The 27,754-nt window shown below is 34.7% G+C and overlaps 3 protein-coding genes across 3 annotated transcripts; 1 reads left to right on the forward strand and 2 right to left on the reverse strand.

The window, feature by feature from the left end:
* Positions 1-7,694: 7,694 nt before the first annotated feature.
* LOC109173745 (putative SOS response-associated peptidase YobE) lies at positions 7,695-10,274 on the reverse strand. The gene is made up of 8 exons (XM_019323037.1): positions 10,040-10,274; positions 9,706-9,862; positions 9,478-9,563; positions 9,260-9,372; positions 9,009-9,074; positions 8,612-8,721; positions 8,422-8,487; positions 7,695-8,296 (listed from the first exon to the last, which is right to left on the reverse strand). Exons 1-8 carry the CDS (start codon positions 10,132-10,134, stop codon positions 7,847-7,849), a joined length of 1,143 nt encoding a protein of 380 aa, XP_019178582.1. The 5' UTR covers positions 10,135-10,274; the 3' UTR covers positions 7,695-7,846.
* Positions 10,275-16,645: 6,371 nt separating this feature from the next.
* On the forward strand, positions 16,646-19,480 carry LOC109173746. Its single transcript, XM_019323038.1, has 5 exons — positions 16,646-17,052; positions 17,717-17,877; positions 18,019-18,049; positions 18,522-18,624; positions 18,876-19,480. The coding sequence occupies exons 1-5, from the start codon at positions 16,735-16,737 to the stop codon at positions 18,980-18,982; spliced, it is 720 nt and encodes a 239-aa protein (XP_019178583.1). The 5' UTR covers positions 16,646-16,734; the 3' UTR covers positions 18,983-19,480.
* A 3,187-nt stretch (positions 19,481-22,667) lies between these two features.
* LOC109173747 lies at positions 22,668-25,654 on the reverse strand. The gene is made up of 4 exons (XM_019323039.1): positions 25,390-25,654; positions 25,081-25,299; positions 24,278-24,490; positions 22,668-23,352 (listed from the first exon to the last, which is right to left on the reverse strand). The coding sequence occupies exons 1-4, from the start codon at positions 25,399-25,401 to the stop codon at positions 23,302-23,304; spliced, it is 495 nt and encodes a 164-aa protein (XP_019178584.1). The 5' UTR covers positions 25,402-25,654; the 3' UTR covers positions 22,668-23,301.
* Between the last annotated feature and the right edge of the window lie 2,100 nt (positions 25,655-27,754).

The raw sequence follows: 27,754 nt of genomic DNA on the forward strand, positions 1-27,754 counted from the left end.
AATTAATATCACAACATCTTTTATTATTAAAAAAAAAAAAACACACAACATTTAAAAAACAAAATAGCTATATATTATATAATCATATAAAAAATATACTTTTGAAAAATAAAATAGCTATATATTATATAATCATATAAAAAATGTGTTCAATTAGAGTTTAAATTTACACATACAAAATTTGAAATTTGCTTTCCAAATGTAATTATCTTAGTTATTATTCGTATTGTGAAAATTATAATATAGATGAAATACAATTAAGAATAAATCAATGTAATTATGTAAATTCTCTCTATAAGTTTATTTGAATATGCACATAATTAGAGATTATATTAACGATACAAAATTATAATTTTAATTTTAATTGTAATTTTGTATTCTATAAAAATAATAAATACTTTGACCAATGGAAGCTCAAAAGTATTATTATATTAAATAATTTAAAATATTTTAATTTTTCTATTTTTTATTTATATTTATAATAACATAATTTTTTTCCCGTGCATCGCGCGAGTGAATTACTAGTTATTCCTTAAAAACAAAAATTTAAAAAAAAAATGATTTTTGTAATATTTTCCCTTTCAAAAATATGGCCGGTGATAAACTGATAATATAATGTATTTAATACTACTCTAACATCAAATGCTCCCTGATTGATGCCAATATATTACTTTCAAATTAAGTTATTAATTTTATATTTGAAGAGATGTATAGAATGCAATACATCTTAATCTTCAAAGAAAAGATTACTTTGATTATGAAAAAGTTTGTAATCGCTACATGAGGATGCCCTTGTTAGTAAAAGGTCATAATAAGATAAACTAATATATGTTGACATGTTGTCTATAATTGACTAGCTCAAAACGAAAAAGTTAATAAACAATGTTCACAAAGAGTTAAACTTGAAACATTGTGGTTACCAAACTAAACATTCAACCAAAAAATTATTGTAGATACATGTTTGGAGCATAATTTGATAATTTGTAAGGTATTAAATTAGACCTTCAATAATATATAATTATCTAAATCAGTCCTCTAATTTTAATTATATTCCTTTGGGAGCTGATATTTCGGTGTGTATATATGTTCTAGTTTTACATGCGCATTGCGCGAATGAGTTAATGCCCAATGTTTATATTTAAATAAATATTTGAAAGTATATTAATGCAAAATTATATAGGAGAAGTTCATACATAGATAATTAAAATATCGAATTTGTTTATTTAAATATGTAACTCAAAATATATAAATACAAGATAATATAAGAAATTCATTATAATTATCAATTAAATAAATGTTTGCAACTTTGTAAAATCGATAGTCTAAAAACGATAATCTAAATAAATACTACTTTTGGTTTGAATTTTTCTAAGTATCATTAATTCTCTTTTGAGCAACATTGTCATTGTCTTCATCTTTACTATTTGTCCTCTTCCTTTTTGTTGATAGTGTGTTATTTGCAATTGGGTTATTGTTGGTAGCATAGATGACAACGTCATGCAATGAGATTATGGTGTAGGAAGTTGTGTATATGACTAGGATCGGATCTTAGTTGTACTATGAACTCTTGATCTTGCAAACGCATGTTGATATTTTGCAGTGGTAGTTTGTTCCCCTACATGTTTCATGTGGAAGTATTGAATAAAATATTAATATTTATTATATTTGTATGAGGTTCATGATTAGTACTTTTTGTTCTATTTTCATAATTTGTTTACTTGATAATAAAAACAATAACTCTGCAGGTAGTCCGAATATTGATGTGCTACGTGTCCAATTTATCAATAATTTCCACATCCTTTTTGCACATGTTCATTTTCAAGTTCATATTCTTAAAATTAGTAGGAATGAGTGTAGTACTTGATTTTGTGTGTGTGTGTGTGTTTTTTTTTTTTAATTATTGAATTGATATTAATCTTCGAGTTAAATTGTTTTTCACTTTGTGCATAATTTTTTTTTTAAATAGTGACTACATTCTATATACCAAGTATTTTTGTTATGAAAGTTGATGTCGATTTTGTCTGTAATCTAAGCAGATTGAGTCTAGAAGATGATATGAATTGTAAATTTATATTAGTTTTAATATATTTAATGAATGCATAATAAGTATTTTACATACAGGATAAGTGAATGAATCAACCGTGGCTATTTTGAAATTTCTTCATTTGCTAGGTTTGTCAAATGATTGCAATATTGTTGTAGTCTCGCATCTTTTCAATGCATGAAGTGTGTTACGATATTCTATTGCCCTACATTGACAGTTTTAATAATGAGGTTTAATATAGCTATGTAAGATAATGATATAAATAAATAATTAACATTTACATATTATTATCAACATAAAAGCATACTAGTCCTTTAGATGTTCTACTCAGAGCTCATTTGGTTCAACCATTATTGTTTAATGAGTTATTGTGGATAAAGAAATCCCTAAATAAAGTAGTAAAAATTTGAACATTTTAAATATGATATAGTCCAAAGATATTACGAAGTAATTTTCCACTTCAATTTGTTGGGTTATTTGAATAGTCAATTAATTAAACATGGTTGGTCCGAATTAACTAAGATCAATTAATTAAAGAGACTATAAAGACAAAGAAATATGTAGAGACAAGATATTAGCCTCAAGAGACAATGGGCCCATTAATTACTAACGGAAAACTGTTTTTTATTTTCTAATTTTTCAGTTTTAATTTTCTGATTTTCATTTAGAAAACTTATTTACTAACACATATTTTTTATTTTTTTAAAATTAATATTATAAAATTAACACAAGTTTAATTTCGAGTGTTTTTTAGATCTTATATTTAAAATGTTTTTACATATATTTCGTTTAAATGGAATAATTTTTTTTTTTTTTTACTTTTAAGTCTAATATATGTAAGATTTTTACATTTGATAACATAATAACTAAAAAATAGAGTAAAAGACATTTTTGGTCCTAGACTTATAGTGGCACGGACAATTTTAGTCCTCCATAAAAAAAATCAGACAATTTGTGGATCACTTTTATTGTGACGAGGACAATTTTGGTCCTCCGTCTACATTCCCGTTAGATGGCAGTTTGAGAGGAGGGTATTTGTGTCATTTCATGCTATCTCCTTCTCTTCAAATAGGTCAAAAATGCGATGTTAGTCCTGGCAATGCTGACGGCGGCTGCGACCTTCTCCGTCGCATGTGCCTTTGCTGGCGTGGTTTCCAAGGACAGTGAGACGACGAAGAGGGATTTGTCGAGCCTCGTCGGCCCCTTCGTGAACCACCGTGAAATCGCATTCCAACACTGTGATGTTTAGAGTAATATCAGAGGATTGAAATGGGTCAGTCTCGCATTCTCTCCCCATTTTCTCTGGTGTTTTTTATTTTTGGTTCATTTGTTGTTGGTGGATTCTGTTCGGATTACAAGGAATTTGTGTTCAAAGGGTGTGCAAACCAGAAATCCCAGGATGGAACTAGGGTTTTCTCTCAAAATCTGGAGACCCTGTTTGAGACTCTGGTGTCCCAATCGTCCGCCGCTAAGTTCTACAAAACCGTCGCCGGCACCGGCCAATTGAGCATCGTCGGGCTATTCCAATGCCGGGGCGACCTCTCCGCCTTCGATTGTAACGATTGCATGCAGAAAACCATAGACTTGTTCTAGAACCTATGCGGCGACTCGATCGCGGTAGAGTCCAACTAGTCGGGTGTTACATCAGGTACGAGGTGTTCAGGTTCAGGCAAGTCAGCCCCACCGAGCTGCTCTACAAGCTCTGCAGGTCGACCCAGGCGAGCGAGTCAAGGTTCGATGATAGAGTGGAGACGGCGCTTGGGGAGATCGCGAAGGGCGTGGAAACCGGAAACGACGATTTGGGAAGCGGCGGCCTGTGCGAAGGCAATTTGAGAAGTCAAAGAGCAGTTGCGCCTCTGCCATCTCCACCCAGTTGCGGCTCCACCATCTCCGCCCAGATAACCCTCAAAAATTTAACAAGACTATCCTATATATTCATCATTAAAATACACCCATTAATGGCCATTCATCGGATTATAGGGACAACACATAACACTCAAAAGACAGTGGCCATTAGGAGGATATAGCATGAAATGACACAAATACCCTCATCTCAAACGACCATCTAACGGGAATGCAGACGGAGGACCAAAATTGTCCTCGTCACAATAAGAGTGTCCACAAATTGTCTGCTTTTTTTATGGAGGACTAAAATTATCCGTACCACTATAAGTCTAGGATAAAAAATGTCTTTTACTCTAAATATATCCGAACCAATACCTACTAAGTTCACCTAAAGTTTAGTTTAGATAATATTAATATTTTTTGAGCTAATATTTAAAATATTTTCGAATATATTTATTTGAATGACATGTATATAAATATATATGTGAGATTTCAATATTTGATATCCGGACCGAACTTGTATACAATATAACATAACAAAAAATATCTGAGCTAATAATCTATTGAGTTCAATCAAATCTAAATCATTGTATAGAGTTCAATTATTAATTTTGATAATGTGAATATTGTCTAACTTTAAATGTAAGCAAATAAGTTATGTTTAAATAAGTAATTAAGTAGAAAAGAGAGACCAAGACTATGGGTTGGACTTCCATTTGGAAGATTGTGAGTTTGAGCCTCAGTGGAGGCATTATTGTTTTTTTGTGTTTCAGTAGGTTGAGAAAGTATATATGAACAGATACTCCATTGTAATATAGACAGAAAACAATTTTTAAGAGTGTTGTGTTCATGTTTTCTAGAAAATTATTTAAAATGGAAAATTGTGCTAGTAAACATGTTTTCTGTTATCCAATTCTCTAATTTTTCAGAAAACATGAGAAAATTTTCATTAGTAAACAGGCCCAATATGTCTTGTATTAATTAAGATTTGTAAGAAGATTACAAGATGATGTAATAACAAGACAAATTGAATAATTTATACTAAAAGTAGTTTTTTCCGTAACCACCCCATCCCATGCGAAATGGGTGGATGGTTACAGTCTCCTTTCATCGAGTCTTGGTCATCTTGCTCGTATCTGGCCTCGAGGCTGGCCTTGGGTGACCGAGGCCGACCACTGAGACCGACTACAAGGCTGGCCTTGGGTGCCCTGGGTCGACCACCTGAGGTCGACCTTGAGGCCCTAGGGCTAACCAAGACGATCGACTTTGGAGTTTCGAGGCCAACTATGGGTCGACCCGGATTGACTTGGCCCACTTCCTCAAGTCGGTTCACTCCAGACTCATTCTTAATATATCCATCAAGTTAATATGATTTAAAAAAAAAAAAACCAAATAAAGTATTTATTTAATCATAAATTAATACTTTCACCAAAATTAAATATTCTACAGGTGAAGTTTGGTAATGCGTATATAATGGGTGTAATTAATTGTCATCGTCTTAAGAAAAGTTGAGAAAGATTTGCAACCAAGCTCCCATATATAATTGCACGATTTTATTTGTTTATTCAAGCTTAACTAAATTATTAAAAAAAATTGGCATCTTATACCTTTATCATTGTAAGATTAATTTAGATTTGAATTGAACCGCGTCTATTCTCAGAGTTTGATTTTTATTTAGAGAAATGTACCTAACTTGTTGCAGACATAAAAGAGTCAATTATCTTACATTGTAGTTACATTAGCATCCCACTTACTTACCCAAATTGTTATATTAAAAATATGTTTTTCTTTTAAATCATGGGTTTATAACATTAATTGTATAGGTTTATCATACTATACATATATTGCAAGATGGTCTCTAATTTCTTTTTTGAAACCCCTCATGTTGGAATATACTCTTCACTCATGTCATTGTTGGATCGCTAAATTTCTAACCATTAGAAATGAGTTAATATCATCTCTCTGATAGTATTGATGATAGTAGTTTTACCATATTTAGTTCTAAACTTTTAATTTGATCACCAATAATCCTTCGACTTTCAAATTGTTACCTTTCATGGTCCAAAATTAACTGTCAATGGTCCTTCAACTATTAAATTTTAACCACCATTGTAGAGGACCATAACTAGTTAAATTTTGATAATTAAAGAACCAAGGGTGGCCAACTTAGAACACAGAAATATATATATCGTTTTCCTTTTCCATAGCATATATTATTCTCCTAGATTATAAATATAAAAACCTAGCTAGCTATGAACATAATATGATATGCCTAAATGATGATAATTAGAATTATAATCACAAATTGGCTAATGCCTATCCCTACTAATCATGATACCCACAACCCTAAAGATGTGAGAAAAAAAGATAAAATTCCTTGCTTTACATATATATTAATTAATGCAGGCATCTCCATCATCACTGCATAAACATATTCATAGCAATAATTACTCTCATTATGACCTCCATCATTATCCTTAACTTAGCTTCACCATCCATCAAACCGACACTATACTACCCTCTCTCTCTCTATATATATATACCTTGATCAATCCATTTCATTGACAGCAAGTTGAGTTTGCCATGCTGAAGCGATCTGGTGTGACAGTCTCGTTCTTGCCCAACTCCACCGTGATGATGGGGTGGTGCCGGCCGCGGGGGCGGCGGGTGATGCGGAGGAGGAAAGGAAGCGCGATACGGCTGGGGAAGCGGCGGGGGTTCTGCCTGGGCTCGCGCACCGCCGTGCATTGGGGCGTCGTGGCCTGCCCTTTCCGGTTGTTGAAGAAGATTGTCATGCAGATGGTGGCTAACGGCCGTCTCGTGGAGGCGTATTATTGGTCTTTGCCGTTTTTGCGTCCAAACCTTTTTCCTTTGTGTTGAAGTTTCATTATTCTTCTTCCAAATACTGCCTACTGAATTGAACCACCAAGTTCGGGTTCATGACAACTTTCTATTCTTGCAAAATGCAACATGCACAAATATTATCTTTTTTTTTTATCTGTTGTCAGATATAGTATCTGATAGTGTGCATTGGGTAAATCATACTCCTGTGTAATAACTTGTAAATTACTCAAGAGTGGTAATGACCTATGTAATAGGACTGAGGAGATGATGAACAGAATTAATCTCGTCTTGAATAATGTAATTGGTGATAAATATTACAATATTAAGGGTTTGTAAATAAGTCCATTTATTAGATAAGCTTTTAACTTGAGGCACTATTAAACTAGTTGATGCATGTCTAATATGAAATATATTTAGTAAAAAAAAAAAAAAAACTACGGTTGTCTGTGTTATGAATACATTAATTATTTGGTTAACCATAAAGAATTGAATTTAAAATTTTGGATTATCAAGTCAATTATGTAAGCAATTCAAATAGAATTGTTCCATCATATCATTGTAATATTTGGTTTATTTATTTATTTTGTCATGAAAGAGCTCATAGGCTCGAGTTGTATTAATATAATCTAGAGGCCTGAAGCCGGCCAGAGACATAGTGACTAGAAGTCTAGAAATGCCTAGGCCCATAAAACTATAATACTGTAGATAATATAAATGGGTTTTATGACAGATTCAAGTGGCAAATTATACGATGAATCAGAGTTTATTTTGCATTGTGAATCATGATTTAAAAATAACTTTTAGATTCTGTACCTACAGTTTGAAATATTCTGTACACGTTATGTACTTGTCAGTTAACCGTTTCTATGATAATTACAGACACATAAATTATTAATTGTAGGTACAGAATATGTTAACGGTTGGAAAAATACTCATTTAGCCAAAAGTAATTGTAAATGTGTTCAGGTTGGAATCGAGAATGGTTAAATAGATAGCTACCTTACCACCCAAAATTCAACAGAGTTTCAGTTGTTTCTTCTACAAAAACATACACTTAGTTTCATCCATACATCCCAATATACATGTAGATAAAGCATAGAAACAAAATCAATACTAGCTTCTTCCAAAGTAAGAAAAGATTGTAGGCTGCTTGTCACTGGCATTTGTGCCTTTCTTTTTAGGTGGGGTGATATGCCTGTAACTCCTACCAGTGGATGGATTGTTATCATCCGAAAGCTCCCCGTGGCCTCTCTTTGGTTTAATAATGGTTTCCTGCCTTTGAAGAGTAGAGACATCATCGTTTTTGTTCATCAAACTTTCACCCTCCTCTTTCAAGTTCTTCTGGTCACAACCAATCACCCTTATTGGATCTGCAGTGGCGACATCTGGGTTCGTGTGATGATGGTTTTGCGTCTCGGGTTCTTCTTTCATGCTTTGTTGCTGATCAGTGTTTGCAGGCTCTTCATTTTTGACTTGGCCATGAGTCGCCTCTTGTCTGCCTTTATCTACCTTTTTGGAGAAAAATTGCGAGATTGATTTGGTCTCATCGGGCTTGAGTTTTATCTGCAGTTATTAACAATATTGTAACCAGTGCAATCTGGTTGTTACTAGAGAGGTTCATGATGGTAGATTTACATCAAAGTAAACCAAGAACATTCAACTTAGCCATATATAATGCAGATCAATACCTCCTTAATGCATTCAAGTCCATCAAATGAAGATTTGCCCATTTCAGGTGTCACAGGATACCAAACCTGCGATAAAGGTTCGAGCTTTTAACAAGGGGGCAGAGATTCATTTAGCATACTACTCCTCGTTCGATATTCATGTAGCGTAGAAGCTCATAAGGAGATGAGGTTCATCGTTGAGAGCTCTTACCAGATCTAACTCTTCGTATGGTTTTAGTATCGTATCAAAATTGAACGATGGAGAACCATTTAGCCACAAGTCAGACGACTCCTTGTTGCCAAAGATCACAGGCATCCTGTCTAAAATATCCACATCCATATATTTAGAGAAAGGCAAATCATAGCAATTTGTATTCTACAATACGTGTTCTGTGTTCATTCCACCCTGCTGTCTTTTTAGGGGTTTAAAGATTGGTGTGGCGGTTTTATAGTCCAACAACAGCAACTGCATGCTTTTAGCCTTTTATGGTAATCATGATTTAACTAAAACCCATGATGAATGAAATCTACCAGAAAAAGCCCAGATTAATAAAATGATAACACTAAACATGATCTCAAGACAAATTATAAAAAATAAAGATACTAACCATGGAGCCATCCCAAAGCTGATGATGATGAAGTTGTCACAATAGTGAACGTGTAAAGAATTTCTCCTGCATGAATGACAGACAAAAAGCTTACATAGTAACGGTCGGATGTTTTCTATAGCCAAAACGAGAATATAGAATGCTTGGATACAATTGAAATCTGAAACAATAGTTTCTTGCAGCATTGGTGAAAATCAAAAATGATTGCACAATACTACTCCACAGTGTAATGAAAGAATACGGTGATTCACCTTCTGCAGTCTTCCAGGAATCAAAAAGAGCAGCAAAGACAAGAGGGCGACCATCCTTAAAATGTATATAATAAGGTTGTTTTTTCGATCCAGCCTTTTTCCATTCATAAAATCTGAGCATAATAACCATATATACTAAATTACTGCTAATATTGATCAAGTCAGTCCAGCAAGCTTCTATCAATGCATTTATATGAACTAAAAGAGAATGTGCTTACCCCTCAACTGCAACCAGGCATCTATTTTTCGGGAGAAGACGGCGAAAAGAAGCCTTCTCCTTTATCGATTCAGATCGAGCATTGAACTACATATCAGAAGTTTGTCACACCAAAATTTTAGGCACTCAATATGTTAGCAATTTCAATCAAATGCCCTATTCATACTTCATAACCATAGCAAATGTAGAAGCTGTAAGTACTATATAGTATGAAAAATGAAAATACTACCATTTTGTAGTGGTCTGGCTTTTCGTTCTTCTTAGTGAAACTGGGAATTAGCCCCCATTTCATGGAGTGAATAACAGCACCGTCGTGATTGGGATCGTCTTCGTTCCGAACCACCGGAACATTGAACCCCGGCGAAACATTATACGACGGCCGGTACCTACAATTTCATTAAGTATTTCCATTTTCCTTCTCGAAAACTAAAATACTAATCCTACATTCGTGTAAAAATACTCAAATACGGAGTAGCTCAGAAGTCTTAGCAAAATAGTTCAATCAGTTGAGCTAAAACGAATTAACTACTTCGAGGAACTTTAAAAAGTGGTTACCGACTTACCGGTCCGTGTTGAGATGACGGATGCGGCGGCCGGAGAGGTGGCAGGCGCGTGGAAAATCATCTACTCGGAGAGTACACCGTGTTCGACCGCACATCGCTCCTGTCTATCTGCTCCGACTCCGGGAGACGGCGGCTTCAATGGTTCACCGTCGTTTCCGGTTCTGCAAAGGTCAATAAATCAAGGCGGGAACGAATACGGAACGGCGCCGGCGTGGGGGTTTACCGTATATGCTACCTTTTAACCGTTGATCATCCGCAAGGAAGAAATTGCGAAGGAGTCCCTGTATTTTAAAGATATTTACTTTTCTACCTCAAATATTCGCAATTGTTTTATTTTGAATTTTTTACACTCCTGACCCCTCGACTATGTGTCTATGTTACACATCCTAAATTAGGTTTCTGACTATATAGATTTGTATGACTATTCATTAGTGCTTTCCATATTTGATCCCTCGTTCAATTTTCAATTAACCTCGAAAAAAATTACAAAACACAACTCTTGACTTTTTCATATTTTTTTTCTTTTTAACTTTTCGATGCCTAGTTTTTTACTTGATTAGCTTTGTTTTTTACCTCTCAGTGCTTACTTTTTTAGATATATTAGTAATGTCACAAATACTAAATCCGGATGAATACATTCAAGAAAGTAATTCTGTAGTCTTGTGTGACTAAATCCGAATGAATACAACCACTCCTCCAGTTAGTTATGAGATTGGTATGGTCAAAAATGTTTAGAGTGGAGAAAGGTCAAAATGTCCTCTCCTCTAGCAATTAATGTGCCTTTTATATGTGAGGCAATGTAGACATGTCGAACTGTCGGTATGTCTTACACATGTTAAGCGTATGTTATGCGGTCATAATTATCATGTCAAGTGCTCAAATGAGACTGAAGGGGAATGATGGGAAGTGATATGACTAATCGTTACGTTTGGGAAGTGTCTTTGAATTAATTATGAGACAAAAGAATTAGCGATCGGTTACATTAATGGATTTCTCGATTAAGTCCAATAAAAAACGGTTAGTGTGACGTGGGTTGAAGTGGAGTCTACCGAGCAGTCATTCAGATCGAGAACCCTGATAGGAAGATGTAGTTAACAGTGATCGAAGATGGTCCGTTCTGACGAGTCTCAGCTCGCTTGGATACGTCCGATTGTATTCGTATATTCCATATCAATTGCAGTTTAAGCTATACTAGTATTTTTACACGTGCAATGCACGGAATAGATTTGTTATAATATATTAAGAATATTTAGATCAATATATAATTATTTAAAGGGAGAATGACACTTTTTCCCCCTGAGTTATATACGTATAGCACTTTTCCCTCCTTAATTATTCAAGTGGCTGTTTTCCCCCATGAAATGTTAAATGGACATATTTACCCTTAAAATAAATATTTCATTTATTTTTTATCTCCAACAAATTATGATCATAATTTGGTTCAAACCAAACAAACACTATAGCAACCAAACCGACATATTTCAATTACAATTTAGAATCGAAACTCGATATTTAGAGTTTATCAAAATTGCGAACTGGAACGGACAGTTCATGTTCTGAACCGAAAAAAAAAAATAAAATACATTTATTGTTGAAATTAGACTATTTTAAAATAAAAAATAAAATTTTAATATAAAGACGGTTCAAAATCACGAATCAGATCCGGAACCGCCGATTCACGGTTTAGGATCCAATTTTTTTGATTCATAATTTTAATAAATTGAAATCCAAATATTAGGTTCTAGATCTGAATCATAGCCGAAAACTTTTAATTCGATTGTTATAGTGTCTGGTTCAATTCAAACCGAAGCGTGGTGATCCCTACGTATACGCAATAATTTGTTGGCGAAGTAAAATAAATAAAATGTTTACTTTAAGGGTAGAAGTGTCAATTTAATATATTAGGGGGAAAAACCACAACTTTTAGAATAATTGAGGGGGCTAATGTACTTACCTAAATAATTGAGGGGGGAAAAGTTCTTATAAGTATTTAACTCAGGGGGGAAAGTGCCATTTTCCCTTATTTAAATTATAACATAAAATATTATATAGTGTAATTGAAATTATGATTTAGATCGTTTATGTTTATTAATGTTATCATTGCTTGAATTTGAGCAAATAATTGCTCAAATTAATAGCTAATGTCTAGACTTCCTCCATGTGCCCCATTAAGTATTATTGCTTCGACAATATGATCTGTCAATCTTGTGACGTTGAGGCGCGTATCGTTGTAAAGACCAAGATAGTGGTCTATGTTCCGCAATAACATAACAGGTGCAATAATTATATTTATTCTCTTATTATCTTTAAATTGTTTTCAAGATATATGGCTTAATATATATTAAAAACTAGACTAAGGATCTTGTGATTCAATATTACCAAGTTGAAGTCTCTTTGTGTTTCAAAGGTTGAGAAAGTAGTTATAAATAGATTGCATTGGACATTTATCAATGTAACTTTTGAATTATTAGTGATGTAACTGTTGTCCCTTAATCTTAACTATAATAAAGCTATATGGTTTGGGAAGTAATTAATGTTACAATTATTATCTCTATCCTTATTAAGTTATTATTATAAAATAGCCACAACATCCTTTACTATAAAAAAAATAAAAAAAAAAAACATTTGAAAAATAAAATAGTTATTGTTTTCTCGCTCATAACAAAGGATTACATTTATTGAATTAATGGAGTTATTAACTGTTATGATATTATGATTAAGGATTTCGATTCCCGATTAATAGAAAATATGAAACGATGCAATATTAATTAAATCTCTGGCTTTACAATGAAAGTTTATTTGATATGCTTTTGTTATCTATGGTGCTTGTTGGGATTACAATATTAATTAAATCTTCGATGAAAGCCTATTCGATATCCGAAACAGTGCAATTAATGCAAGTCTCTACATATAATTTTTCTCTTATAAAACACCACAGATCAAATCCATGTGAGCGTAAAATGCAGCAATTTGTCCTACCATTTGTGTATTTTCATGGCCATGGCGGCGGAGGAGATAAAATACGGTAGAATGTAGAGGAGGCTCTAACAATCACACCTATCAAAAAAAAAAGAGTAAACAAAAGAGAAGAATCATGGAAAGTGGTAAAAAAATGGAGCCAGACATTAAGGAACCACCTTCTACATGTAGAGATTGTCGAGTGTATTTTTCTATCTTCTCAAATGCTTCAAAGAAATGGCAGAAGCGAGAAGGGATGAAGAAAACAAATGTTGCGGGTCGTGGGTCAATTATTGAACTTCAGAATTTAAAAAAAAAAAAAATCATTTGAGCCATCAATAAAAATTAAAATATATAAATGTATATATCGTATGGGTCTTTAATGTTTTTCTGGATTTCTAAACTTAGGACTTTTAAAAGAAAAAAAAATCTATTTGAATTATCTCCACAAAAAGTGGTCTTGGGCTTATAGAATGACATGTGCATAAAGAATATATTATATAATCATATAAAAAAATGTGTTCAGAGTTTAAATTTACTCCTACAAAATTTGAAATTTGTTTTCTAAATGTAATTATCTTAGTTATTATTCGTATTGTGAAAATTATAATATAGATGAAATACAATTAAGAATAAGTCAATGTAATTATGTAAATTCTCTTATAAGTTTAGTTGAATATGTACATAATTAGAGATTATATTAACCATATAAAATTTTAATTTTAATTTTGTATTTTATAAAAATAATAAATACTTGACTAATGGAAGCTCAAAAATATTATTATATTAAATAATTTAAAATATTTTTATTTTTTTTATTTTTTTATTTATATTTATTAGAACATAATTTTTTTCCCGTGCATCGCGCGGGTGAATTACTAGTTTTTAAAATGGTACATATATTTGCTAATGTCTTACCCTTCACATATATGTTACAACTCTCCTAAATCTGTAACGTGTCACTGTTGTTCCTCAATTTTTAAAATGGTACATATATTTACTAATGTCTTACTCTTACTCCTCACATATATGTTAAAACTCCCAAGTCTGCAATGTGTCACTATCTTTTGTAATAAATCAAACAAGCTAGGAAACATGAGAATATAATGAAAATACTATACACAACAAACACAGGGAGATGCACTACATATATGCTTTGTACACCAATGAAGAAGAATTTGAGTTAATTGGGGAGATGGTTATTTTAGAGATTATAAATATCCGTTTTTTCTTGTGCTCTCAATATACATATTCATTTGTTCTCTTCTTCTCTTCTCTCATCTTCTCTCGTCTGAGTATCTGAAGTCGGGTTCACCTATGATTAAATTGTGCGCATAGTCTTTGAGAAATTGTTTTTAAGGCGGTGTCTTGTACACGTCATAGATATTCCATTTCTGAAAAATTGTTCTTTCTAGCCTACATAAACGTTCACTACGACATTTTCTTACTTTTTGCAACATCTTGGAATTTCTCATAGCTTCCCATAGTTTATAGAATTTTTTAGAAGCATGTATATAACACTAGTAGTTGTAAAGATGTATGAAATTTTTTAGAACATTGTAGAATCTTAAGTTGTGTAGAGATTTAGGGAGGGTTCTAGGTATTGATTCTTAGCCATAGGATCTAGTGGATCTCCACCATCTATTTAGGAGGTGAAATGAGTATAAATACCTTCATGAGACTCATTTGTAAACTACCTCTATAATTCAAAGTATTCAAGTAATTCAATTATATTAATTAGTAATGTAATGTTAGTCCCTCCGTATGTTGCTGAAGACAAATAAAACACAGCCTTCCTTCTCCCTGCTAGCAGCTGTCTGCACATACATCCAATTAATTAATAAAACTTAATAGTAGATTATTATTATAACAATATGTAGTTTAGTTCAGAGAGCCGATATAGCAGAAGCTAAGATAGATTAAAATTTTACAAAATTAAATTTGAAGGATCCCTACACTCAAAGCATGCATAAATTTGGGTTACAAAAATAAAGTTATCAAAACTTGTGGGGTGCCCTCGCCAGCAGGCTTATCAGCCTCGTCGGCAGCAGCAGACTTATCAAACCTCGTCGTCAGCCGCAGCAGGATTATCAACCTCATCGCCAGCAACTGGCTTATCAGCCTCGTCATCAGCAACAGCAGCAAGCCTCGTCGCCAGAAGCAGCAGCAGGCTTATCAGCCTCATCCCAGCAGCATACTTATCCGTCTTAGCTTGTTGCCAGCAAACCTAATGCATTTTAAAATAAGCTGCATATTGGCTTAGAAAAAAAATATAGCTGAGGCGGCATGCCATTTTACTATGAGCTCCCTTACTACAGCCAACTACAGTACATCATTTTAAATTCTAAACAATATTATCGTGCAATAGTATTATACATGATCGTACATAAATATTCTAAACAATATCAATATTATGTAATTCTTAATACTGTATTAGCAAGTAATGCTCTCCAGATGCAAATATCAAATGAGGTCGAGTGCCCAATTTGAATTTAAATATGACTACGGAGTGTTCACTACGCATAACTAAATTCGGCCAGATATAGACACAATGGCCCTCCAGACTTTATTACGCATCTTCAGTAATAAATTTCGCAGTTTCTGCTTTCAAAAAAAAAAAAAAAATCGGCCAAATATAGACACAATTTTTTTTATCTAATAATTCATATACACTTTAAAACTTAAAGTAATATGAAGTATCTATCTAGGGCAAATTATGCTGTGCATCCGTATGCACCAAGCATGGTGCATACGGATGCAAAAACGACGTCGTTTTTATAAAACGCGCGTCTCCCCTTAAAAAAAAAAAAAAATTAGGTTCGAAACAATAATTCCATAATCGATGAACTATAATTCCATAATCGATGAACTATAATTCCATAATTGATGAACTATAATTCCATAATCTAATCTATGAACTAAAATTTTCAGAATGAATGAACTAAAATTCCAGAATCTATGAACTAAAATTTCAGAATCGATGAACTATAATTCCAGAATCGATGAACTATAGTTCCATAATCGATGAACTATAATTCCATAATCCATGAACTAAAATTCCATAATGAATGAACAAAATAATGTTGTTACTAGGAATCGAACCTGAATTTTTTTTTTAAAGGGGAGACGCGCGTTTTTAATAAAACGACGTCGTTTTTGCATGGTGCATACAGATGCACAGCATAACTATTCTCTATCTAGTAATCTATTCAATGTAAGCTCGCCGTTTTTAATTAACTAGATTATATTATAGAATTATAGTACGAATAGGAAAGTAGAAAACAATATATTGTATTATGAATTACATTACACTATTTTACACTATTACGTAGAAAACAATATATTGTATTAAGAATTACATTACACTATTTTTACAATATTAAGCACATCTTAATAGTATAAGACTGTTTTGGGTGGAAAGCTAAAGTTTGAGAATTTTTTTTTTATATATAGTTTAAGTCATCAAAATCCTTTATGAAAGACGTTTGAAGATGTAAATCACGAGTTGTCCAGTCAATTATCATCATATAAAATGTAAAAAGAATTGAATAATAAATACCAAAATTGAAAATCTTGATACCTCAACTTAATTTGGAAGAGTAACACTAACACACCCCCCAAAAAAAAAAAAAAAAAAAAAAAAAACTATTATATTTCACTCTATTGTCATACGGATGCAATAGCCGGAAGCTAAAACCTCGCCGTTAAACCCCCGGGAAAAACCTCCGGTCGTCTTCATGCTGTCTACCGCGGGACGAGTTCGGAGGGCCTACCCGTGCCTGGAGCAGCTCTTTCTCCATTTCCGGTCCGTTAAGACCGATGCCGGTCCTTCCTCCTCCCGGCGAAGGCGATCCAAGCTGTCGCCGTCGACGTTGCTCAAGAAGGTGGAGGAAAAATCGGAGTGGTGGGTGGCTGACGGAGAAATGCACGAGATTGGCGAAAACGTGCCTATAAGAGAACGGTTCGTAATCCCTAGAGAGAACATCCCTAACCGGCGCCGTAAGCAGCTCCGCGAACAGTTCATGCGCCGTACTCGCCTCGTCCTCAAAGAATCCGTTAGCTCTCTCACCATTACTTTCCATTAATTAATTTCAGATATGCTTGATTATCTCTTTGTTCGCACAGAATTCGTGTGATGATGTTTAATCTCGATTTAACTGTGAAAAATTATTGATATTTTGAGTTTAATCAATTGCCTGAATTATGCAGAATTTTTCAAAATTTTCAATATCATATGCAACTAGATTACAATGTTTACTGTATAGTAACAAGAATGATTGAGTGACGGCAACCCAGCCAAGTTGATCGAGCAGTTAGCTTTTTGACCGCAAGGGTTTCAAGTTCAACTTCGTGGGAGTGACCTATGGACCTTCTTAGTTTGAGCTCGTTAGCTACGAGCAACCTAGGCTTGTTTATTTCTTTGTAATCCTTTGTTGACTAGGATTTTCCCTCATCACCCAAGAATGGTTGAGTCCGGATGAGAGGGATTAGGTTTACTTTAGAATTATGCTCAAGTGGTTCTCTCAGCATATGAGTTATAGCATTCAAGAAGTATCTATGGCAAATTCTGAATTTTGGTCCCGATTTCCTTGAACTACTGTCCATGATTCAGCAGCTCGGGTATTGAGCATGGAAATTTGTCTCGTCTGCTGAGCATTATTCGTGTGCTTGATAGTATTTCACTTTTATGCTGAATTGATTTCGAATTTTGATGGACAGGAGCATGAACCATGGTGCAAAAGGTATATGGAGCTATATAATGAGATGAGAGAAAACTGGGAGAGGCTGTATTGGGATGAAGGTTACTCCAAGAAACTTGCTCAAGATCATGCAAACTATGATTCTGCTGAAGATGATGAAGAAGACTTTTCTCCTTATAGGTCGGCCTACTTATTATCCCTCCCCGCTTGTCTCTTTTATGATTTGTGAACTAATTTTATGGCATATTAGTGTAACAATGAGAATGTGTTTTCTTTATGAGCAAATCCAAATTATTGTTTCCTACCTTATTGTTGTTGCAGGAGAAGCAAATCGTACACCAAACAAATAAAGGTGTGAAATCTGACTTGACTTAACTATCCCGAGTACATTTGAGGCTCTAAAGTGTGACTTCAGTGAAGATTACTTTCAATTTTCCCTTGTCTAACCTTCTATTATTTTCTTGGAAAAATAACACTTTTGGTCCTTTAGTTATAATCATGGTGTAGATTTAGTATTTTTTATTATTCGCAGTGTATATTTTGTCCTTTAGTTGTTATCAAAGTGGTGAATTTGGTCTCTCTGCGACCAAATTCACCACTTTGATAACAATTGAGGGAGGGACCAAATCTACCATGCAAATAACTAGACTAAATCTGTGCCACGGTCACATTGAGGGACTAAAAGTACTATTTCCCCTATTTCTTTAATCTTTACTGTTTATACATTTCTGTCCAATGCTCTAGCTTTCTTTGGTTTTCTTCTGCTCAGTTAGAAGTACAGCACAACTTGTTCTGACCTCAACTTGGCTTTGTTCAAATTGCAGGATCAGGGTTTGGTAAGAAATAGGCAAGATAATCACTGGGATAAGGTTAGCTTAATCCGCGACAAGTTTGAGTATGACAGAGAAAGAAGGATGAGAGAAAGAGGTTCGTACATGTACTTTCGACTAATTTACTGTTGTTTTTGCTTCGTTTAATTTTCTTTCCTTTTCTTTTTCCGTTTGGTCTTGTGCTCTCTTTTTACATTAAAAAGTTCAGTCCTTTTTGCAGTAGATAGTGGTGGTTATTTAACTTGGCAATTGTTAATTGGCACTATGAGCTACTAGATACAGAGTTTCGGACTTTGTTATCCAATTAATTTTCCTTGCTGATTAAGGATTTATGTTCGATACTTGCAGCGTTTGCTCCAATGAATGAAGCAAACGATGTTCGCATGGATCATCCAGCTTCCAGGAACGAGCCTTTTGACCCCAGGAGATACATCTCTGACAGCGAGAGCGACTAACTGAGGATCATTGGTATTTCAGGTGAGAAACCTGAGTAGTTTTAAACCGGGGATGAAAGAATCCCAGTTTCGACAGATAAGAGGACAAGCATATTAGGAGATACTTGCACAGGTGCACTTTCTCATTACTTTCGAATCAGAGACCTCCAGACTTTTACTCCCTCATCGTCGATGAAAGTGGGATGGAGGACGTAGTATTGTTAGTTTTCGTGTTATGTCACGATGCTCTGTTGATTTTTCTTTGACATCAAGACGGTGGCTTTCGAGCATGGTTTTGCTGCTTCATCAGTGATACTATCCATCAAAAATGAACTCCCCAGTCCCCATTGTGTTTGTGATGTCTTGACGTCTTGTAAGAAGAAGACTAGAGATTCTGAAACTTGGGAATGGCTTTTTGTGAATTTTGTACCAGAAGCCTATGGTGAAATAGGTTGTTTATTCATCCAAACAAATTTATATATTGTTGAACAGCAACTCTCTATAATTTTGGAACTCATTCTACTCGAGTAGTCCATCCTCGCTCTGGGTGAAGCCTGTCTTATGACTCGAGTAGGTAAACGAGGCTATGGTTTTCATAGCTGACTTGTTCAGATCAAGAAGGTCAATAGACAGCTCTTACAAGAAGTTAAACTTAAAACCGTGTAATTATCAAGCAGACTGTCCAACCAATTTGGTCGGAACAGTCTTCCACTGTTGTTACTAAACTAGGTTGTCAAATGATTCAGTACCCCCACCCCCCCAGCCCGACCCCAACCCCCCACCCCCACCCTTCTGATATGGTTAATACAGCACAAGAACAGCAAATGGTCATTTCTAACACCTGACACTATTTCATATCATTCTTTTAAAAGGGGGAATGAAAACAGCATTTTGTTATCATCTTGCAGGAATCCCCGGAAATTAAACTCAAAACGAGCGAATTCAAGGCGAATCTGGATTAGCTAGTGTTGTGATGCTTTCTTCTGGGTAAGAGTCAAACTTAGCCAGGATTAGCTAGTGTTGTGATGCTTTCTTCCGAGTAAGAGTCAAACTTAGCCAGCATGACGACGCGACGTGAACAGAATCCAAATTAGTATTATGTGCTGGATGCATGCATAAGAGAATAATAATCTATCCGTTGTATGAATGACAAAAACAAAGATACAAAAGAGAGAAGAATGAATTGGGAGTAGACATATATACTCTACTGATGAATCTTTTGGGACAGTGACAACTCCCATTTTGCAGCAATTAAAGTTTCCAAAAAAGACAAAACCTAAAGTATATTCCTCTTCACTTGATGAAACAATACATTCACTATCACTTCAAACCAAGTTCACTTTATCAACCCTAGACTATATGTGCATGTAAATACAACCAGACATGTACATACATTTAGATGCATAGCTTTGTGTTGTGGGGGGAGGGGAGTGGAGTGGATTAACTTTAAATAGCAAAGATTCGAATCTTGATTATATATACCAAAGTATCAAACCAAATAACATACACGATTTTTAAGCATTGAACTCCAGTCCTAAGGGACCTTACTTACCTTGCCCTAGAGGTCAGCTTGACGGAAAAGGTAAATCACATATGTGTTTCAACAGTTTACAGGACCTTTGATAGGAATTTCACCTTAGGGATCATTTATACAAAGTTTTACAAAATAATATATTGTGCTTTGTAGAGTTTAGGGTTTAGGGTACAAGGTTTAAAATATGTCAGACTCTATCATGAACCTCAAGACTCTGCTCCTAGAGCTGTTGGAGGAGGTAAACTGCTAGTAGTCTAGACGACTATCCGATCCCCCAACTCTCAAAGAATCTACACTCTACACATAAAGAGCCTTAACCACACATACTGGTACCCATCACAAGCTCCAACAGAATTCGAACTCCGATCTTGCCACATCACTTGAGTGAGACTAATGAAACTCGTCGCAACTATCTGAGCTAGCCTAGGGGCCAAGGTTTAGAATCTTGCATGTTGTCACCATGAATTTTTTTACTACACTTTATAGTACTATAATAAACAAAAATTGGGATCCTCTGATCTGTAGAGAGGTACAAAAGAAATGAAAATCCCTGTGCACAATAGCACCATATACAACTTTGTCATGCCACATCAAGCTGAAATGGCATCTCAAAAAATATAAAAAGAAAATGCAGTTTGTACTGTTAAAGGCTAGATGTTGCTGTGATGCCACATCAAGTTGAAAAGCCACACAATCTTTTTACCAAATTTACCTCTACCATTTCTTGTATGTGCACCATGTTTTCTCTGCCACAGATTCAAACACTACTCAAAATCTTGCCACTTCTGATCATCCTAAAGCGGTGGCCGGTTCCACCTCACTCAAACGCTACAGAAAAATCTCGCAATTTCGGGTCATTCTAAAGTGGTTGGTTCCACTTCATTTAAGAAAATTTCACGATTTCGGATCAGTTTAAAGTAATCGGTTCCACCTCACTCAAACGCTAGAGAAAACTCTTGCAATTTCTGGTCATTCTAAAGTGGTTGGTTCCACTTTGTTTAAGAAAATCTCACAATTTCGGATCAATTTAAAGTAATCGGTTCCACCTCACTCAAACGTTAGTATAAATCTCTCAATTTTTTTTTTATCACCCTAAAGTGGTCTGCTCCACACCTTTCGTCTTCTTCCACTTTTGTTTACATAAAAGAAAGTAAATGGAAGAGATTCTCATCCACAAAAGAATGGACTTCCAGAGGGATGAGGGTGCATGAGTGGATGAATTTTACTGAGTCAAATGGAGATAGATACACAAGAAGGGTAAATGAGAGAGACATGTTATTCACTAGAAATGATAGAGAGAAGTGATACCATTTCTGAAAACATTGTTGTCAGTAGGTGCAATATGAATATATGGTGGAATCAGTCCAAATACAATGGAGAGTAAAACTAATAAAGCACACACCACAATGTACCTCTTAAAATGCATATAATACACCAAATAAAGCATAGGGTACAACTTTACAAAACACACAGCGTTGTAACTCATAAAATAGAGAATGCACCTAACAAAGCACATGATACAACTTTGCAAAAGAGCCAAGACATAATACCTTGTAAAATTTTCCATGTATCAATATTGATTGACTTATTTACTTTACTGACAAGTTCATAGTCGGATTAGCCGCTACGCAAAGTTGCATTCTGATTATAGAGCGTCTTGTGATACACTGATACCTTGTAAAATTTTTGATGTGTTCAATATTGACCCACTTTAATCTTTGATTTACTAAAAAGCCTATTATATTTGCCGCTATTTGAAAGTGCAGGTGAAGAGCTCCTAGTGACCCTAACCAGCAATGCACCAAAAATAAGTAAATCAGCATAGGTTGTTTATAACTTCGATTAACAGCCAAACACCTTATGCTCAGATGACATGTAATGACTCTCCCATATGGGAGGTCATGAGATCGAGCATCAATAGAGACGGTGTTAACTCTTTGTGCTTCAACAAATTAAGAAAGTATATAGATGAACAGATACATACTGCAATGTAATAGAGTCCCGCATACTACAATGTAGTTGCCATATATAACTTACTCGCTACCAAGAAAGTCAATATACAGCTCTCATGGAAAATTGGTTAAACCAACCGCTCCAATAGTTACAACACACATACACTACACATGACATGCCTTGTACTTGTTGAGAATTGGCTGGTCCAGAGTCCAAACATTAATAACGCTCTATAAATAGCGGCAAACAATTTGAACCCTCCCACGGACCACACATGACTCTATTCACGCTTCTGTCAAAACAAAAACAACAACAACAAACGTACAAACCAAACAGCACGAGAGAGAGAGAGAATAAAAGAATGGCAGCAATTCACAGAAACAGTGCGCCATACATTAATCAATACAACCACCTTTTCTTGCACACAAAACAGTATAGCCAAAAACAAAAAAAAAAAACCAAAAGAAAAAGGCTTTACATACAGTCTCAGCTTCCAATGCTCCTGTCCAAATTAAAGCTGCAGAGACATATATAGCTCTAAGCTAACCCTAATATATATAGCTACTGAGACAATAACACTGTTTTTGTTTATTATTATTATATATGTTCTTGATTGCCATGATAATTATGATATGATAATGATGAAACAACTAACAACATTATCCTCTTGGATGGGCTGCTGCCATAATGCCTGCCCCAACGTAACATTCTCTGATCCGTTTGGAGTAATTAATGTTATCCTTCCTTAGCTTCTTCCTTAAACTACTTGGATGGCTTGCTAGCTAGCATGCATGCATGCATGGTTTACGATGACTTTTTGCAGAATTGAAGAAGCTCCCATGGCAGGGCTTCCTCACGCGCACACTGGCCTTAGGCAGCTTGGTAGAAACCCCCATGCCCTCTTCTGAAACAAAAAGGGTTTATTTATGTTAATATTGTTTATACAATAATAATGTCAATCAGCTTGCAAATACAATATCATATAATCACGCATTCTTTTAGAAGAGTTATTTTAGGTTTGGTCCCGGGACTATTGAGACCATTTCCACATTTTGTTCTCAATTATTAATTTCTATCTCTATACTCCATCCCAATACTATTAAACTTTTGTCACATTTGATCCCACTGATTGAATTTTTAATTACCGTTGACTTATTTTGAAGGGCAAAATCTTCATTTTCTACTACTTTTTCCTAAAATTTATCATAGAGGGTAAACAAAAATGACAATTTTGTCCTTCAAAATAAGTCACTGCACTAAAATTTGGTCACGGATGAACGAAATTAAGTCAAAAAAATCAAATGTAACAAGAATTTAAGAATCATGAAACTAAATACAAAAAAATAATACATTCTTGAGACCCAAAAAAACTCCTTTTAGAATTATAATAGATATTGTTAACCCTTAACCTACAATACTCAATATAACTCTATTAACTTATCAGTTAATTTTAACTTATTTAATCACAATTAGCTGTTTGATTAATTAATTTTTTGTACCAACTTATTACTTCAAAACGTTTAAATCAATGGCTATCGACTATCTGCTAAGAGCTATATACCAAACACCCTATGTTGATAGATTATATTTATGACCAATGGAATACATGTGTGGGTTGCAGGGGCTGGCAGAGGATATTCAAAATATAAGGGATAAGAAAAGGAGGGGACAACGTTGGACCACATACTAAAGTAAACTAACGTCGCCTTTAACCTGCGAAAGGGAATTGGCCGAAAAGGCCAGGCCACACGAGAGTGGGCACCGCATTAACTAGCCGGCCGGTCGCCGTGAAATCAAGAAAAAAAGATGTGTGTAGGAGATGGGCATACCCGTTTGGTCCTTGCGTAGAGGAGATCCGGCGAAATCTTGTACAGATCTTCGTCCACCGCCTTGGGCTCTCTCCTGGCCGGAGGCGGCGACGGCGGCACCGGGCTCGGCGGCTCTTTCACATCGCCACCGTATTCGCAGTCGCATCCACCCATCACCCAACCGTCCTTTCTTCCCTCCCCTTTTCCGCCATGCTCATATCCGCTTCCTTTTCCCTGTCCATTTTTAGATATACCCAAAAAATGTCATCATTCTTGTCACTATTTTCACTTTGTACCACGTAAAATATGACACAATATTTGATTGATTTTGCCCAAAGTTTAACAAAAGCCAAGATTTTGATACTAATCAAATTACTTAAAAAGCACCAAAAGTCAATATCAGCCCCACTGATTTCTATCATCGGTAATTAATTTTCTTATTGATCTGAAGATTTAAGACTGCTCCATGTCCAAAGTCAAGAATCGATTCGTTATAAGGCAAAATTTACTAGATCGACATATTATAAGACAAAATTTACTGATATACCCTCGAATAGTGACTACAGATTTTTTACGACAATCAAAAAGGTACAATTAAGACTAAGTACCTAACACGTGACATGGTACAATCTAGGCCTACTGCAGTTTCAATGTACAAAAATTTTCAGACTTATAACAACGGCATATTCTTAAATCTCACAAGCCAACACCCCATCACATCACTCCGCAAATTAATAATTTCTTGTTTTATTCCTTAATTAACCCAAAAATAACACCTAACCATCATCATTAAAAGACACGTTAATTAATTGCAGGCGGCTTACCCGGCGGCGAGGCACGACAATCATGGCCGGAGTGACGACGTCGTTCTCGTACAGGTCGCCGGCGACGTACAAATCCCGGTCCTCGGAGTAGCTGTACCGGAGCAGCCCGGCCTGTCTCGCCGATTCGAAGCACTGGGTGAACGGGATCGGAAACCCGTCGTCGCAGTCCCAGCTCCCGAACGCCGGCACCTGGCTCCTCCTCATAAAATACTCGCAATCCTGCATTTTTGTTTTTTGTTAGTGAAACCCAGAAACAGAAACAGAAACAGAAAAAAACGAGAAAGAAACATGAATATTTGCAAAACTTACATATTCATCCATGGCCGGTGGAATCTAGAGAAAGCAGAGAATGAATGATTCTTGGAGATTTGGTTTCTTCTTTTTCGCTAGGCTTTTAGAGGTGTGGAAGGGGGAGAAGGAATGGGGGGTTTTAAAGAAGGGAGAGAGAGAAGAGCTTTAATGGAGAGAGAGAGAGAGAAGGGGAGGCGTGGGGATCCAAAGAGATGTAAGTTATCTGCTACAGAAGAAAAAAGGTGAAGTGCTAGTAGGAAAGAAGAAGGCAAAGGCAAAGCCAAAAGCTCATATTTCTATATCCTAAGGTTAAAAATAATTTTATTTGTGGCTCGAGTCAAATCTAGATTAGTCTCTCTCAAAAGGTTGAATACCCAACTTCAAGAGTCCCTACACTCTAGTCCGACGAAATAAGGTTTATGGTGACTCTATGATTCAGCAAACAGATCAAATGAATGCTGTTGAGGTTCAAATTTTAGTCTTTTCTACCCAATACAGCCTACTGAACTAGTCAGCTAAACTCGTGTGGACCAAATCGAGTTATTACAGAAGAAAATTGTATTTTTCAGGACAACGGCAATTAAGTTGGTTAAATAATTGATTTAACATTCTAGTGTGCACTGACAATTTGACATTTGATCGTGTTTACTAAATAACTGAATTATTGTAATTTACATACTCTCACATGTTTTGTCAAATCTGACTTATTCTGTAACTTGTCTATTGACTTTCTTGATTTTTGATTTAGGATATAAGATAAAAATAAAAGAAAAAATGAAAATGAAGAAGGTGACAAGAGACAGAGGGGTAAGGTCAGAGAGAGAAGACAAGGTTGAAAATTTGGGAATGTGAGACTTTAGAGGTTGGCTTTACTTTTGCTTTAATTATTATATCAACGAACTCCACCATTACCCAAATCTCATTACATACATTTTCTTTTCTTCCAACGTAAATTACCGAAATACCCCTCGTCTATTTAGTCGAATGATAATTTTAGTAAATTATTCTATTTTCATATTACTATGCATTGAAAATATTGAAATTCACTCGGGAATTCATTGACAATCATATTGCGAATTAATTGAATTAAGACCATATATACTTGACCATATATACTTTAAGAAAAACTTTGAATGCATTTACTTTTATTCATATATTTGTATATCTAGGCTAAAATAGTTTGACAAATAGCGGTGATCGAAAGTCAATACACCGACATCATAATTCTGAAGTAACGAAAACAATTTCATATTTCAAAATTAATTGTATCAAGATAGATGTCATTTTCATTAAAACATAATCGTTATTGAGTATCTCTTAAAGTCTAGATATACAAATATATGAATAAAAGTAAACAATTTCATATTTTATTCGTCTGGCACTATTGAGTATCTCTTAAAGTCTTTAAAAAATTATCATTATATTAATGACTTGTAGAGTCCTTTTTTAAATACTACATCAATAGTTGCATCCCACTAAATGAGGTTAATTAATCAAGTTTTAGTCGTCTCAAGATATATGCAATTTGTACTCGTCTCACACTACATAATATTTCTTAATGTCTTAGAAAATTTGTCATTAACCGGTTCTACGTAAAGTTTTTTTTTTTCTTTGCATGCTCCATTGCCCGATGAGATTAATCCATTCAAGTCATGTTCAAATACAGCTCAATCTCCCAATTCAATAACGTTACTACAACACGTATGCATGAGTTCAAACTCCTAACAAATTATAAACTCGAACTAATAAAATGTACATGAATGATATTAAGGGGGTGTTTGGTAAATATTTGTTAGCTGATAGCCATTAGCGGGTTTGACTAGTTGATAGTTAATAGCGTCAGCTGATTGTAGAAAAATGTTTGGTAAATTAGTTGTTAGCTAATAGCTGATTACATACAATTCAAATTGACTTTCTCAAAATTTTGATCGAGCAAGCTACTTTGAGCAGTTTTTTTTTTCAGTATTTTGAACAATAAGCTGTGACAAAAAGTTAATTAATCAAACACTGACAAGACGTTTGGTTGGAGAGGGGGAATTACGTGGGAAAGGAATTGCAATTCCATGGGAGATGAATTAGTGGGAATAAAGTGAGAATTTAAATTCCAGTGTTTGGTTCACAGGAATAGAATTATTGTGAATTTCAATTACAATGTTTGGTATACATGGGAATTGAAAGGGAATAAATAGTATAAAGTCAAAAATGTTCATTGTTGTTGTTAGACATTAATTTTAAGTTAAAAATGGAGGGATAATTTTGACTCATCAGTCATTACTATTTTTTTTTTCTTCCTAAAATCCCAGGAATTAAAAACACACGGAGGACATGGGATTTTAATTCCATGAAAATGAGGGAATTGCAATTCCTTTCAACCAAACAAGAG

This window comes from Ipomoea nil, unplaced genomic scaffold (genome assembly GCF_001879475.1).
Source record: "Ipomoea nil cultivar Tokyo-kokei standard unplaced genomic scaffold, Asagao_1.1 scaffold0482, whole genome shotgun sequence".
NCBI lineage: Eukaryota > Viridiplantae > Streptophyta > Magnoliopsida > Solanales > Convolvulaceae > Ipomoea > Ipomoea nil.

Bases quoted from the DNA above. Each gene is read 5' to 3' on its own strand.
- LOC109173747 (XM_019323039.1), bottom strand. The intron at 24,491-25,080 runs GTAAGCCGCCTG...AAAAATGGACAG, and splicing joins TTGTCGTGCCTCGCCGCCGG to GGAAAAGGAAGCGGATATGA. The intron at 23,353-24,277 runs GTATGCCCATCT...TTTTTGTTTCAG, and splicing joins TCTACGCAAGGACCAAACGG to AAGAGGGCATGGGGGTTTCT.
- LOC109173746 (XM_019323038.1), top strand. From the start codon at position 16,735: ATGCTGTCTACCGCGGGACGAGTTCGGAGGGCCTACCCGTGCCTGGAG. The intron at 17,878-18,018 runs GTCGGCCTACTT...TTGTTGTTGCAG, and splicing joins GAAGACTTTTCTCCTTATAG to GAGAAGCAAATCGTACACCA. The intron at 18,625-18,875 runs GTTCGTACATGT...CGATACTTGCAG, and splicing joins AAGAAGGATGAGAGAAAGAG to CGTTTGCTCCAATGAATGAA.
- LOC109173745 (XM_019323037.1), bottom strand. From the start codon at position 10,134: ATGTGCGGTCGAACACGGTGTACTCTCCGAGTAGATGATTTTCCACGC. The intron at 9,564-9,705 runs GTAGTATTTTCA...TCTGATATGTAG, and splicing joins AGCCAGACCACTACAAAATG to TTCAATGCTCGATCTGAATC. The intron at 9,075-9,259 runs GTGAATCACCGT...TCATTCATGCAG, and splicing joins TTCCTGGAAGACTGCAGAAG to GAGAAATTCTTTACACGTTC.